We start from the raw sequence: 15,087 nt of genomic DNA, 5'->3' as shown, positions 1-15,087 counted from the left end.
CAGTGATTTTGGAGCCCCAAAAAATAAAGTCAGTCACTATTTCCACTGTTTCCCCATCTATTTGCCATGAAATGATGGGACCAGATGCCATGATCTTAGTTTTCTGAATGCTGAGCTTTAAGCCAACTGTTTCACTCTCCTCTTTCACCTTCATCAAGAGGCTCTTCAGTTCTTCTTCACTTTCTGCCATAAGGGTGGTGTCATCTGCATATCTGAGGTTATTGATATTTCTCCCAGCAATCTTGGTTCCAGCTTGTGCTTCATCCAGCCCAGCGTTTCTCATGATGTACTCTGCATATAAGTTAAATAAGCAGCATGACAATATACAGTCTTTCTAATTAATATTCAGGTTGATTTCCTTTAGGATTGACCGATTTGATCTCCTTGCAGTCCAAGGGACTCTCAAGAGTTTTCTCCAGTAGGACAATTCAAAAGCATCAGTTCTTCGGCATTCAGCCTTTTTTACCATCCAGCTCTCACATCGGCACATGACTATCAGAAAAACCATAGATTTGATTATACAGACCCTTGTCGGCATAGTAACGTCTGCTTTTTAACTGCTGTCTAGGTTTGTTATAACTTTCCTTCCAAGGAGCAAGTAAAAGTAACACCAGTAATTCCCTTTGTGGTGATGGAATATGTCTGTATCTGGATTGGGGTGGTTATACAAATCTATGCATGTGACAAAATTGCATAGAACTACACACAGCAGAGTGCATTTAATTATTGGTAAAATCTTGAAAGTGAAAGTGAAGTCGCTCAGTCGTTTCCAACTCTTTGTGACCCCATGGAATGTAGCCTACCAAGCTCCTCTGTCCATGGGATTTACCAGGCAAGAGTACTGGAGTGGGCTGCCATTTCCTTCTCCAGGGGATCTTCCCAACCCAGGGATAGAACTCTGGTCTCCCTCATTGCAAGCAGACGCTTTACCATCTGAGCCACCAGGGTAAAATCTGGAAAAGGTCTGTAAATCACAAGTGTGTCAGTGTCCTGGGTTTGATACAGCATTGCAGTTGTATAAGATGTTACCATCAAGTACACAGAGGACTTCAGTGTACTGTTTTTGCAACTTTCTATGAGTCTATAATTATTCCAAAGTAAAAGTTTTTTAAAATGAAAAAGAGTCAGAGAAAGAGGGCACTCATAGTAGAAGTGAGTATTGTTCTGGTGAAACTTTTATTTCATCTGTGTGCTCTTGTGAGTCCTGGGTCACCATGTGAAACGTACTTAATGTACTTCTTGGGAGATGGGAGGGTGATCATCAAGGTCAAAACCAGTTTGAAACAACTGCTCTACAGCAAGCTTGGAGACTCAAAGATCTAGAAGGAGCCACGCAGCCAGTATGAAGAAGTAAGACAGGCCTGGTTAAGATTGTCATCACTCCTCTTCCCCATATATCAGTCATAGTTCTTACTATAGTACGTTTCATAACAATATAAATATCCTTTACTTCTACAGATACATGTGCTCTTTCTTAATTTTAATTTTTTTAACCACATGACACTCTTGATCTATGTGCTCTCACCACTTTTGAGAGTGAATTAGTTATTCTGTTGCCCAGTAACAAATTACTCCAAATCATAGCAACATACAACAACATTTATCATCTAATGGTTTCTAGGAATGGTTTAGTTGGGTGGTTCTCACTCAGGATCTCCCAGGACGTTGCAGTTGGATTATCAGTCAAAGCTGCAGTCTTCTGAAGGCTCAAAAGCTGCCGGGAATCGACTCCCAAGCTGACTAGTTGACAAGCCTCAGCGAATCACTGACTGTTGACGAGACTTGAGCTCCTCACCACATGGGCATCTCCATAGGACTGTTCCCAACATGGCAGCTGGCTTTCCCAAGAAGGAGAGATAGAAAAGAAAGAGCAAGAAAGCCAGGCATCAAATTAGAAGTTCATCTTTTATAACATAATCTCAGAAATGGCATATGGGACTTTCCTGGAAGTTCAGTGGTTAAGACTCTGTGCTACCACTGCAGGAGGTACAGATTCAATCCCTGGTCAGGGAACTAAGATCTGGCACACTGGGAGGCACAGCCAAAAAATAACAATTTCTAAAAACGAGAAAGAAGTGACATATTATCTTCTCTACTTTATGTCATTGGCCACACAGACAAATCCTGGTACAATGGAGGAGGGGATGACACAAGAGTGGGAACAAGAGGTAGGATCATTAGGGGCTATCTTGAAGGCAAATGTCCACAAATAGAGATCTGGGGACAAGAAATATTTATCTACCATAAGTAAAACATCCATACATATATAATAAATGGCAACTAACACCGGTCTCCATGCTGCAAAGACATTAGAGGGTGGTGGAGAAACCAGTAAAGGGAAGCAGACATACCCCATTTCAAGGGGCAGCTGCTAATCATGGTGCTACATGAGAAAAAAATACAGATCCAGAGTTGCTGGATCTTCAACTTGGAAATCTTCCAATATTTGAGTACTGGCTGAAGTTTTTTGTTAACTTTAATGTGACCAAATAAAATATATAATCCATATGGATACAGTTTGCAAACCCTGCTGCCAAGTCCAGGCAAGGGTGGTGCCAGGGTTAAAAGCTCAGGGTTTACAATTAGGTAGAACTGGATTCAAGCTCTAGCCATGCCAGTTACTGGTTGTATGACCTTGACCAAGCCTCAGAGCCTACCCTGTAAAGCAGAGTGGATCAAAATAATGCCATTTCACACTGCTTAGCTTAGGTTTTAGTGACACAATATATGAAATCCTTTTCGCAGGGACTAGAATATGACAACAGCTCAAAAAGATTGGTTTTATTATTGCTATTCTAACAGCAGAGGTGAAAACTGAAACAATAACATCCTCACCCACACTGTGACTGTTAGCCACGTGGGTGATCTCAGCAACTGCCAAGCTTGATTTAGGGGTTCATTCACATGTCTCCAGAGCAGGACAATCATTACTGAGGCTGAACCTCAAAGGCCCACTTTGCTTTCTTCACAGTGTTATCTTGGGGAGTCCTTAAACTCCATGAGCTACAAAGATAAACAGTGTTTTGATGGTATGGAAAACACAAACACAACTTGTTGATTTCTTTGCTTCTTCAACCTCCATGGTGTGAGAGTCACACAGCTATTTTCAGGCTGCCAGAACTGACAGCCAAAAGGAAGTTTGTTTCACAACTGGAACAACAGCTTGAAAAGGACCAGGGAGGTCACCTAGGGAGAAGCAGTTGTACTCATTGTACTCGAGTGAACCTACTCGAGCCCAGGGTCTGAATCGTCCCTATCACAGTCCACACCCCTGGCTATCCACCTCTCATTGAATGTCTCCAGTGACAGGGAACTCATCACTATCCCCAAAGTAGCTTATTCCATTTTGGTTAAGAATTTTATGCATGTATTCCAGGAATATTGATTGAGCACTTACTATATATCAGGCATTGCATTTGGTGCTGGTGGTAAATGAGACACATGAGGTCTCCCATTTCCTAGTGTGGGACACAGACAAAAACAAGGAGATAAATATATGTTTGGTAGAGATAGATTAGTTGACAAAATAATCAATAAACAACCTATAATAGGAATAGAAAAGAGTTTTATTGAGCCAAACTGTGGACTATAACCCAGAAGACAGCCTCTCAGATAACTCCAAGGAACTACTCCAGAGAAGCATGGTTTTCGGCACAGTTTTATGTCTTGTCCCAACAAAGACCACTAAACAAGTCAGGTATACATTCCTTCAAGATTTAAACAAACAAAAAATCAGCACATACACAGTAAGTCAGTATGGCCTTGACACCTGGGAAGGGAATCTTTTCATTGAAGAAGTACCAACACTGGTGTCCTGGGAAGGAAAATATTTCATCTGTATTTTTAATATGGGCATTCTTTATTTCCCATCAATGTGCCCTTTTCTTCAATAATTAAAACAGATGTAGGGACTTCCCTGGTGGTCCATTAGCTAAGACTCCGCACTCCCAATGCAGGGGGCCTGAGTTTGATCCCTGGTCAGGGCACTAGATCCCGAAGGTGGCAACCAAAGATTCTGCGTGCAGCAACTAAGACCCAGCGCAGTCAAACGAACAGACAAATAAAAATATTTTTTAAAAAGATGTACAATGTATGTTTGATGGAAAAGGGAATGGCAACCCACTCCAGTATTATTGCCTGGAGGATTCCAGGGGCAGAGAACCCTGGCGGAATATAGTCCCTGGGGTCGCATAGACTCAGATGACTGAGCAACTAACACACACACAATGTATGTTTGATAGGCCACAAATAGGCTACTGGAATTAGCATAAAATTCAGCTTAACGCATGTGTAAGCCAAAATGACTTCCCCATACCTGAATATAAACTTTTATCAGATTTTAAGAAGAAAAATGAAACAAGGTTAAATTTAGGGAATGATAGGAATGGTCAAGGAGAATTCTCTGAGGCAAGGACACTCAAGCAGCTTTCTTCATGAAAAGAGAAAGGGCACAATGTGAACACCTAGACTAAGAGGAACATCTCACGTGAACATTTCAGCCAGGAGTGAACAAAGGAGGTGTAGATGTCTTCCTTATATTCAAGGAAATCTGGACTGAATTCTTTCTTCCTGTTCACACTGCCACAAATCTCCTTGCCACTTGAGAGTTAATCCTGTTACTCATGTCTCCCTGTACTTGCAGGGTTAATGGTCAGGCTGAGAAGGCTCTGTGTCTGTCCTGTGGGCCCAATGTCATCATATTTTGTCCATTTCTCCTGCTTGCTTTGGTGTTTACAGTGTTTCATCCTCCCTATTAATAATATAGTCAGCATTCTATCTACATTTCCATTCAAGTCCCAAAAAATGAACTCACGATGGCCAGGTCTGAGGGCTGGAGTCCCCCAGTAAATCTCCAAAGGCTTCTCCCAGCCCCCCAACAAATTGAAAGTCATCAAGACTCCCTTTGGGGGACTTCCCTGGTGGTCCAGTGTTAAGCCTCTGCACTTCCATTGCACCAGGGCCTGGGTTCGATCCCTGGTCAGGGGACTAAGATCTCGTATACAGAAGAAAAGACTCCCTTCTGTCCTTCTTATCAGGGCTTCAATTTCCAGCACTTCTTCTCAATGGAAATACAACTGGAGCTGAGTGGTTTTGCTTTCTCTATACCATCTGTGAACAGAATAAAATCTGCTCCAAGCAGCAGGCTGATATGTTGTCAGACAAATGAAGCCCCAAGACGTAAGGAAACACAGGGCACGTGCCACAGCTTGTTGACTGATTCAGAGTTATTCAGTTTCTACACTAGACATTAGTAAGAGTCTCATCATCTTTCTATCTTCCACACCCAGAACATTGCCAGAACCCCATGGACATTGATAAACCCTTGTCGAAAATTATGTATGTAAGTATTATGGAAGATATTTAGGGGAAAATCCCCCAATAAGACCAAAGACCCTGGCATCCCTAAGTTATGGTTTTTCTGTTGCTGTTATTGTTCAGTCACTCAGTTGTGATACTCTTTGCAACTCTATGGACTGTAGCACCCCAGGCTTCTCTGTCCTTCACCATCTCCTGGAGCTTGCTCAAACTCATGTCCATCAAGTTGGTGATGACATCCAACCATCTCATCCTCTGTCATCCCCTTCTCCTCCTGCCTTCAATCTTTCCCAGCATCAGGGTCTTTTCTAATGAGTCAGCTCTTTGCCTCAGGTGGCCAAAGTATTGGAGCTTCAGCTTCAGCATCAGTCCTTCCAATATATATTCATGATTGATCTCCTTTAGGATTAACTGGTTTGATCTCCTTGCAGTCCAAGGAACTCTTTTTTCTGTCTCATGGGGAAATGAGTTGTGGTGCCACAAAACAAAAATTCCCAAGACTTTAGTGACTTATAAAAACTGCAACATGTATTTTACTTGTGAACTTGCAATGGGACCTGAGACAGCTTATGTGCTCCTCTCTGCATTACCTCATGGACTTGCGTGCTTGGTGGTGGATGCTGGCTCAGACCTCAGCTGTGGCTTGTGGCTAGAAAGCCTGTAAGTGACCTACCCTTATAGGTACTTAGTTTTCTCAGAGTGTGGAGGCACCCTGAGAGTCAGGCAGAGCTGTGTGGCTCCTAAGTGGAAAAGCATAATTTCTGGAATTTTATTCTCTAGAATAAAGTCATCAAGGATAGTCTACACTCAGGAATTGGAGGGACAAGTGTCAAAAAAAATATGCAGATGTTTAAAACCACCACCAATAGGACTGAATTAGACAAACAAAGGTTTGACCTTTGTTCTTAAGAAACAAATGCCTAAGAGGCTCACTGCTTTCTTAGAGATGAGCCACAGAACTGAATAAGTGAAAATAAAGAATGTGGGGCCTTCCCTGGAGGTCCAGTGGTTAAGATTCTGTGCTTCTGCTGCAGGGGATGCAGGTTCAACCCCTGGTCAAGGAACTAAGATCCCACATGCTACCCAGCACGCCCAAAATAACAAAACAAAACAAAAAAGAATGTCTGCAAGTTTACTCAGAGCTCCTTAGTTTGGAAATCCTGCAAGCTTGATATGTTTGAAACATGCATCTCCACAACTGTATCTAGAAGAAATAGATTCCTTTGTTTCCCAAATAAAAGGAAGTTGGAATTGTACTTCACCATGGGGCCAAATTAGGACAACTTCACAGGCCAAAGGTGGGGCCCAGGAAGGTAATACCTAAATAACACTTGGCATTGCATCTGAAAAGGAATCCAGTGCCACCAAAACCCTCCAAAGAGTCGACATCTCTGGATGTCTGGATATTTTCATGCTGAAGTTCGGCAAATCCATCATATATGGCAGAGTCTGCTCCCAAGTCTTTTACTCCTGGGCACATAGCTTGACTACATTTCCCAGCCTCCCTTGCATTTAGGTGACATCATGTGACTGAGTCCTGGCCAAAGAGATGAGGGCAGAACTGATGGAGACTACTTCCAAGCCTGGAATACGCTTCACTGGTGGCTCATTGGTAAAGAAACCATCTGCTAATGCAGGAATTACAGGAGATGTGGGTTTGATCCCTGGGTCGGGAAGATCCCCTGGCAAAGGAAATGGCAACCCATCCCAGTATTCTTGCCTGGAAAATCCCATGGTCAGAGGAGCCTGGAGGGCTACAGTCCACAGTGGTCGCAAAGAGTTGGACATGACTAAGCAGCACTTCCAAGCCTGATCCCTAAAAACTCCAGTGCAGTCCTCTCTTTTCCCTTTTCCCATCTACTGCCTGGATGGAATAAACATCCAGGACCTAGGGGAGGAGCCTGGGATGAGAGAGAAGCCTGAGTACATGAGTCACTACAAGGAGGAACACGATCTGAACATAAAGAGCATAAAATGTTGCTGCATGAATGGGGAATAAACTTTTACTGCATTAAGACCCTTTGGGAATTGTTTGTTATGGTTGTTTGCCTACCCTGTGAAGTTGGATGTTTATTTAAGAAATGTTCATTCCCCTCCCTCTCCCACCATGAGTGGACTACACATCTCCATTCCACTGATGGTTGGTTTGGCCTACGGGATGTTAACAGACACGAGGTGACATGGTATGCTTTAATACACACTTCAACAATTCTGCACTCTCTTACGCAACAGCCCGTTTGCTGTTTTCTCATCACCTTGAGAACAAGCTCCAGCTTGTTCTGGGCTTGTCCTGGGCCAGAGCACGAGACACCTGAGAAGCAGACCTAGGTCCCGCGAACAGGGTGAAATCAGGCCCAGCTGAGCCCAACACAGCAGCTCCTACCTCCAGAGGAGTGAGCGAGAACAAGTGATTATTGTTTTAGCCACTGACTTTTGTGATAGTCTGTTACACGGCATACTGTGGCAACAGTTGACTGATACACAAATGAAATGTGTGTGCCACTCTCATGGGGCTGCCATGTTAAGCTTCCACTTGATGCCTGTTCTTTATCTCACTTAAGTTTTATGCCAAAACTCTTATTAATGAAGAGGTATAAGAAAACACTTGCCCAAAGGCACACAGGAAGTTTGGTATATCAAATTCATAAGCCCAAATTTATTTCCTTCTGTGCCAAATGCACTGAGGGAATGGGGGGGGGGGTAGGGTGAAGCAGGCAAAATTAGGAAGGGCTGGGACAGAACTTAGGATGTTTCCACAAAATGCCAATTTAAAAGTGCTTGGCTGGTCTTCCCTGGTGGTACAGTGGATAAGAATGTGCCTGCCACTGCAGGGGACACAGGTTCGATCCCTGGTCCAGGAAGATTCCACATGCCACGGAGCAACTAAGCCCATGCGCCACAACTACTGAAGCCCGTGTGCCCTAGAGATTGGGCTGCACAACAAGAGAAGCCACCACAGTGAGAAGCGCTGGCGCCTCAAGAGAAGCCCCTGCTCGCTGCCACTACAGAAAGACCCGGCAGCTACAAAGACCCACTGCAACCCCTTCAAAAAAGAAAATAAAAATAAAAGGGCTTAGTAATGCTCCTGGACATTTGGAAAGTTCAGAGCGAATAAAATGACCAGCTTCACCCCCTGGGTTGTTCCTTTATGGAACTAAAGATGTTGAACGGAATGAAGATACAACTTTTCTAAGAAAGACTTCAAGAGTTGCAGTATACTCCTATAATGGATTGAAAAGGAAAGCAAGAACCTTTGTAGGTGCATATTCAAGGTTAACTCAAGGAGAAAAACCGCACCTTGGGACACTACGTCCCTAGGAGCCCTGTGAGAAAAAAAACACAGCAAGCCCCTTGGGGCTGCCAGACAATGCTTGTAACAAGCGTCCTAAGGGAGCACCAGCGATGGGTCCTGCAGGAACTCCCCAGCTCGAAAACGGAAACAACGGGCCCCCAATAGTAGCAAAGAGCAGTGGAAATCTATCTGTACTTCCCTGTCTTTCATCTTTAGGACCCCTGACTCGGATTCTTTAAGTGTGAGCCCCGCAGGCGTTCACCTCCAGGAGGAGTGGGAAAGGGGGTGGAGGATTTCCGGGAAGCTAAAGGCAAAACACGTGGGGACTACGCAGGGGTGGGTGCCTCCTGCAAGCTGGGACTGCTGTAAAGCGCGCGAGCACGTCTGGACATCCATACTCAACAATGATACACTGCACACTTAGTACACTCACACCCATACCCAACCGTACACCCTTCCCCCCCGCCGACCTCCCACGCCCCTGCTGCGGGTGAGCAGCGAATTTCCGGAGAGGGAGGAGTGCAGCCCCCTAGAAAACTGAGGGCGTGGCACCAACAGTGGCGGCGCCTGCTGCCAACACTCTGGGGTCCAGGGAGCTGGGGGAACTGGATGAAGGGACCGCGCGCGGGGTAAGAGCCGGGTCCTGCCCAGCGGGCTGCCGAGCTGAGGGCGCGGCGGGGAAGAGAGCGACCCGCGCTGGTCCCGCCCTCCGGCCGCCGGCCCCGCCCCCGCTGCGGCGGGCGAGAGGAGGGGCGTGGCGGGCGCGGCCTATATAAGGCGAGGGGCGGGCGCCGCTCTTTTGTCTTTTGCTGCAGCAACGCGAGTGGGAGCCCCGGGGCCGCGGTCTGGAAGCGGAACTTCTCGGTGAGCGGCGCCCTGGGGCGGAGGCCCAGTCCTGGTGGGGTCAGAGCGGGTTTTCCTGGCGGGTGCGCGGCGGCCTCGTCGGGCGCCTTTCCCCGACGGGACGCCGGGGCGGGCGGGCCACACCCTGGGGCTGCGGAGCCGGGTGCGGGACGCGCCCAGATCCTCGGCCTCCGGAGTGTCGGGAACGCCCCAGCCCGAGTGCCACGTCGTGGAGCGGAGGCGGGGAGGGCAGAGGGGGCCGCTGGCTTCCGGCCAACCGCCTTGATTTGCCCGCTAGGATTGTTTTAAGAAAATGGCAGACAAGCCCGACTTGGGGGAAATCAACAGCTTCGATAAGGCCAAGCTGAAGAAGACTGAGACGCAGGAGAAGAACACCCTGCCGACCAAAGAGAGTGAGTCCGCCCCCGCCTCCGGGTCCGCGGGCTCCCAGCCCAGTCCCCACCCCGCCCTTCCCGTTAACCCAGCCCCACACCCCATCCGGCAGTTGCTTCCCATCGGGCGGCCCCAGCCCCTGTTTCTGTTGCACAAAGCGCCTTTTTCTTCCCAGCCCCACGCCTCTTTCTTAATCCCTAGCCTCGTGGGTGCCTTTCCCAAACCAGGTTTGCAAGCGCCCCGTTTGGGGGGGTTGCCAGGGGTCCCCATCCCCCAGTGTACATTTCTTGCTCTCCACAGCCATTGAGCAAGAGAAGCAAGCAAAGTGAGATTTCCCACGAACCTGGAGGATTCTCCACCGCATCATCTTGGAGACCCTAGCCGTGATGTGGAGGAAGAGCCACCTGCAAGATGTACACGAGCGACAAGCTGCACTGTGAACCCGGGCACTCCGTGCCGTCGCCACCGGCCCGCGGGTCTCTGAAGGGGACCTTCCAATCGGACTGCCAAATTTCTCCGGTTTGCCCTGGAATATTATAGAAAATTATTTGTATGATTAATGAAAATAAAACACACCTCGTGGCATGGCTGGCGTGCTCTTGTCTCTTAGTTGAGTATGCGTGGGTAGTGCCGCTGCAGCGAAACCCGGCGGCGCGCAGGAGTCGGGAGTTCCTGCAGCAGAGCGGGGGAGGGGGTCGCAGAATGGACTGGCTTGGAAGGGACCATCTTTTATTTTTGGATTTGCCTGTTCCTCCGTAAGATTTCATAGGTTATTAGCCACTTACTCTTGCTTATAATGCAATCGATGCAAAATTTAACCCCACTTTTCAGTTCCTGGAAGCTGTCTTGGAAAATGCTTTGGCAAAGGGGCATAGTTGTTTTTGATAAGCTTTTCCAGTCCCACCGCTTTTTTTTTTTTTTTTTTCTGGACACCTCATAATTCTGATGAACACCAGGAGAGAACAGAGAGTTCACGTCAGAGAAGAAAGGGTGGGGGGAAAGACCGAATCCAGAATGTTGGAAATTGGGCGAGGTCACAAAAGTCCCCCATTAGCTTTCTCTTGGGGCCTGAAAGAGGGGGCATGGGAACAGAAACAAAGGCGGGATCCAGGGAAAATGCCAGAATATCAGAACTGGAGGAGCCAGCACCAGAACTAGAGGAGCTGTGGGGGACAGCCTCGCTTTTTGTCTCTTAACCCGAGCTCAAAAGCGTTAGCCGTTAGAGGGAGTGCTGGGCTGAGCAGCCTCGGGTGCTGTGATCAGCAGGAAGGGCGGGGATGTGGAGGGAGGGCTGGGGCCGGCAGGGGCAGTAGAACCCTGCTGGGTCACACCCCAGGTCTCATTGGGAAGGGCCGGGCCAGGCCGTGGGCCCGCAGCCCACGAAGGAGGAAAGCCTGATATGGTGGGGCTTTCTGAAGCTTAAGAACAGGCTTGTGATTCTGGGTGGCGGAGGAGGTTGGGGGGTGGAGTTCCTTCAAAGGAAGATGGTGATAACACATTGTGTAAGGATTTGTCCCCTATCTGCCTGACCATCAGGCTTTCCTAGTAGCTCAGTGGTAAAGAATTCACCTGCTTATGCAGGAGATGGAGGTTCAATCCCTGAGTTGGGAAGATCCCCTGGAGGAGGGACGGCAACCCACCCCAGTATTCTTGCTTGGAAAATCCCCTGGACAGAGGAGCGTGGCGGGCTATATAGTCCATAGGGGTCCCAAAGAGTCAGAAACGGCTGAGCGTACAGTGCACTGCCTGACCATCAGGGGCTGGATGGTGGGTGAGGGCAGATATTTGACATGTGACCCCTGTCCAAAGGGACCTTAAAATCCAGTGGGTAAGACCTCTGGGACCACAATCAGGGACACCTAGGCTGAGGGAGTCATGGCTCCTTTGACATGGAGGGGCTTGACAGTGAGACTTGCGCTATGGAGGCTAAGTGGGCCTGGGGAAGAGAAATAAGGGACACACAGAGGCCATCAGGCCAAGGGACACTAATCTTTGCTGGATGTGTGCTATGGGCCAGGCACTGTGCTCAGAGCTTTAATTCTCAAAAACTATTAAGGCAGGATCACTGCCTTAATGCATGCAATCCCAGGGTTGAGAAGATCCCCCGAAGGAGGAAATGGCAAGCCACTCCAGTTTTCTAGGCTGGGAAATCCCATGAACAGAGGAGACTACAGACAGGCTACAGTCCATGGGATCACAAAGAGTTGGACACTACTGAGCACGCACATGCATGCATGCACACATTAAGGCAGAATGATTATCATCCATGTTACTGATGGGGAAACAGATTCAGAGAGACAAGGAATTTGCTAAAGACACACAGCCAGTGAGAAGTGGAGCCAGAATCTGGGGCCAAGGGTGTGGTTTGGGGGACCTTAACAACCTGACGTTCAGTATATCTCTTATGTCCGTTTTGTGAGCATCCACTCCTTGAAACATTAATAATTGCACCAGTTGGGGTCTATTGTTGGTAGACTGAGGAAAAATGAAATAAGAAATCACTACCACCTTCAAAAACAGCACAGTTGTCTGCAGGGCAAGAGGGCTTTGGAGGAAGATAAAGCTGGATGGGGGATCAGCGGGCTGGAGTGAGAGAGATTGGGAGCGCCTCTGCTGCTTTCCGTGGGATGGTCAAGGGGGGTGTCTCTCAGAGAAGGGGGCCTGCAACAAAGATGTAGGAATTTGAGGAGGAGAAAAGTAAACACCTGGAGGGATAAGATAAGCATGTTCCCTAGGGGAGGAACAGCAAGTGCATGCTCACCCAGTGGCTGCTGAGGAAAAACAAAAAGCTGGGCTGGAATGGGCATGGCCTAAGGAGCTGAGGTGTGAGAGGCCAAGAGATGGGGAGGCAGGTCTTGACATCCTTGGGCTGTTGGAAGGTTGACTGCTGAGAGGTTCCCTCCCCCCATCCCAAGGTGCTGCATAGGCACCCCTCATGGGGATGAAGCATCCTGTCTGGCCACACCCCACTAAGGCCCCTTCTGGACCAGCCCGCTCTCCGGGGGCTCCATCTGCAACACAGGTCGCAGGCCCTCTACTCCCCAGATCCCACTGACTCCTTGTCCCCAGTAGGGCCACTCAGGAGAACACAGATTCCCATTCCTGTGACCCTCTTCTTCTCCAAAGATTCCCATGACTTTCTCACCTCCTCTCCAGGAAATCCTTTCTATTCTGAGGTGGTGGGGAGCTCAGGAGAGCCTTGCTCTTCCTAAGAATTTAAAAAGACAAAAAATTAAAGAGGAGATTTAAGACACTTTTGCTTTTCCACTCAGAGACAATGAGTTGATTGAATGGGGCCCGGCCCTGGTGGGGAAAGGAGATGTGATGGACAAGGCAGGTGTGAGCTATCATTTCAGAAAGCTGATCACAATGCATTGGTTTACGAGGTAAGGCTGCCCTTCCTCAACCCATCCGGGCTCCTGAGCTGTTTCAAGGGGTGCACATCTAGGTACCTCTCAGCCTGAATGGTAGAACCCCCAGAAGACAGACCCAGAAGGCCAAGTACTGGCCAAGAGGCCCACCTTCCTAGGCCCCATCTCTTTCCCCCTGGTTGATCCCAGGAAATCCTATGGGTGTCAGAACCAAGAACAGGGGTGTCAGAGAACGCTGAAGCAGCTCAGGCCGACCCTCACGCCCCCTCCTCCCTCCCTCACCCCACCATTTTTAATCCTCCCCCCTGGGAACAGTGACACCCTTGGGAAAGTTATACTGAATTACTGGTTTCTGCCCTTTTCCTCCTATCTACAATAAACTGTGGAAAATTCTGAAAGAGATGGGAATACCAGACCACCTGACCTGCCTCTTGAGAAACCTATATGCAGATCAGGAAGCAACAGTTAGAACTGGACATGGAACAACAGACTGGTTCCAAATAGGAAAAGGAGTATGTCAAGGCTGTATATTGTCACCCTGCTTAATTAAGTTCTATGCAGAGTACATCATGAGAAACGCTGGGCTAGAGGAAGCACAAGCTGTAATCAAGATTGCCGGGAGAAATATCAACAACCTCAGATATGCAGATGACACCACCCTTATGGCAGAAAGTGAAGAGGAACTAAAGAGCCTCTTGATGAAAGTGAAAGTGGAGAGTGAAAAAGTTGGCTTAAAGCTCAACATTCAGAAAATGAAGATCATGGCATCTGGTCCCATCACTTCATGGGAAATAGATGTGGAAACAGTGTCAGACTGTATTTTTTTGGGCTCCAAAATCACTGCAGATGGTGACTGCAGCCATGAAATTAAAATATGCTTACTCCTTGGGAGGAAGGTTATGACCAACCTAGATAGCATATTCAAAAGCAGAGACATTACTTTGCCAACAAAGGTCCGTCTAGTCAAGGCTATGGTTTTTCCAGTGGTCATGTATGGATGTGAGAGTTGGACTGTGAAGAAGGCTGAGCACTGAAGAATTGATGCTTTTGAACTGTGGTTTGGGGAAGACTCTTGAGAGTCCCTTGGACTGCAAGGAGATCCAACCAGTCCATTCTAAAGGAGATCAGTCCTGGGTGTTCTTTGGAAGGAATGATGCTAAAGCTGAAACTCCAATACTTTGGCCACCTCACGCGAAGAGTTGACTCATTGGAAAAGACTCTGATGTTGGGAGGGATTGGGGGCAGGAGGAAAAGGGGATGACAGAGGATGAGATGGCTGGATGGCATCACCAACCCGAAGGACGTGAGTTTGAGTGAACTCCGGGAGTTTGTGATGGACAGGGAGGCCTGGCGTGCTGCGATTCATGGGGTCGCAAAGAGTCGGACATGACTGAGCGTCTGAACTGAACCGAAGCATTCAGAAACCAGTTATTGGTCCAATAACAAAATGAAGCTTGCTTTGAAACTAGAATACAATTGTAATGTTCTTTTTTAAACACACCTGAATTGAATTTCTGGTTTCGTTTCCTTTTAAAAAAAAAAAAATTATTTTTGGTTGCACTGGGTCTTCATTGCTGCACACGGGCTTTCTCTAGTTGTGGTGCACGGGCTTCTCACTGTGGTGGCTTCTCTCGATGCAGAGCATGGGCTCTAGGGCACACAGGCTTCAGTAGTTGCGATTCGTGGGCTTTAGCTGCTCCCCAGCATGTGGAATAATCCCGGAACAGAGATCAAACCCGTGTCTCCTGCGTTGGCATGCAGATTTTGAGCCACTGTACCACCAGGGAAGTCCTGGCTTCATTTTCTTTTTATTTATTTATTTACTTATTTATTTGACTATGCTGGGTCTTAGTTGAGGCATGTGAGATCTAG

The 15,087-nt window shown here is 47.7% G+C and overlaps 1 protein-coding gene and 1 long non-coding RNA gene across 2 annotated transcripts; one reads left to right on the top strand and one right to left on the bottom strand.

Moving 5' to 3' along the window:
• Nucleotides 1-1,147: 1,147 nt before the first annotated feature.
• LOC112578078 lies at nt 1,148-5,518 on the bottom strand. Its single transcript, XR_003102299.3, has 2 exons — nt 3,398-5,518; nt 1,148-1,838 (listed from the first exon to the last, which is right to left on the bottom strand). It is a non-coding gene; the product is annotated as an uncharacterized LOC112578078 (long non-coding RNA).
• A 3,793-nt stretch (nt 5,519-9,311) lies between these two features.
• On the top strand, nt 9,312-10,429 carry TMSB10 (thymosin beta 10). The gene is made up of 3 exons (XM_006055831.3): nt 9,312-9,472; nt 9,750-9,864; nt 10,145-10,429. The coding sequence occupies exons 2-3, from the start codon at nt 9,765-9,767 to the stop codon at nt 10,171-10,173; spliced, it is 129 nt and encodes a 42-aa protein (XP_006055893.1). The 5' UTR covers nt 9,312-9,472; nt 9,750-9,764; the 3' UTR covers nt 10,174-10,429.
• Nucleotides 10,430-15,087: the final 4,658 nt, after the last annotated feature.

This window comes from Bubalus bubalis, chromosome 12 (genome assembly GCF_019923935.1).
Source record: "Bubalus bubalis isolate 160015118507 breed Murrah chromosome 12, NDDB_SH_1, whole genome shotgun sequence".
Taxonomy (NCBI): Eukaryota; Metazoa; Chordata; class Mammalia; order Artiodactyla; family Bovidae; genus Bubalus; species Bubalus bubalis.
This window is presented reverse-complemented; position numbering and strand designations above follow the sequence as displayed.

Bases quoted from the DNA above. Each gene is read 5' to 3' on its own strand.
- TMSB10 (XM_006055831.3), top strand. From the start codon at position 9,765: ATGGCAGACAAGCCCGACTTGGGGGAAATCAACAGCTTCGATAAGGCC. The intron at 9,865-10,144 runs GTGAGTCCGCCC...TGCTCTCCACAG, and splicing joins CACCCTGCCGACCAAAGAGA to CCATTGAGCAAGAGAAGCAA.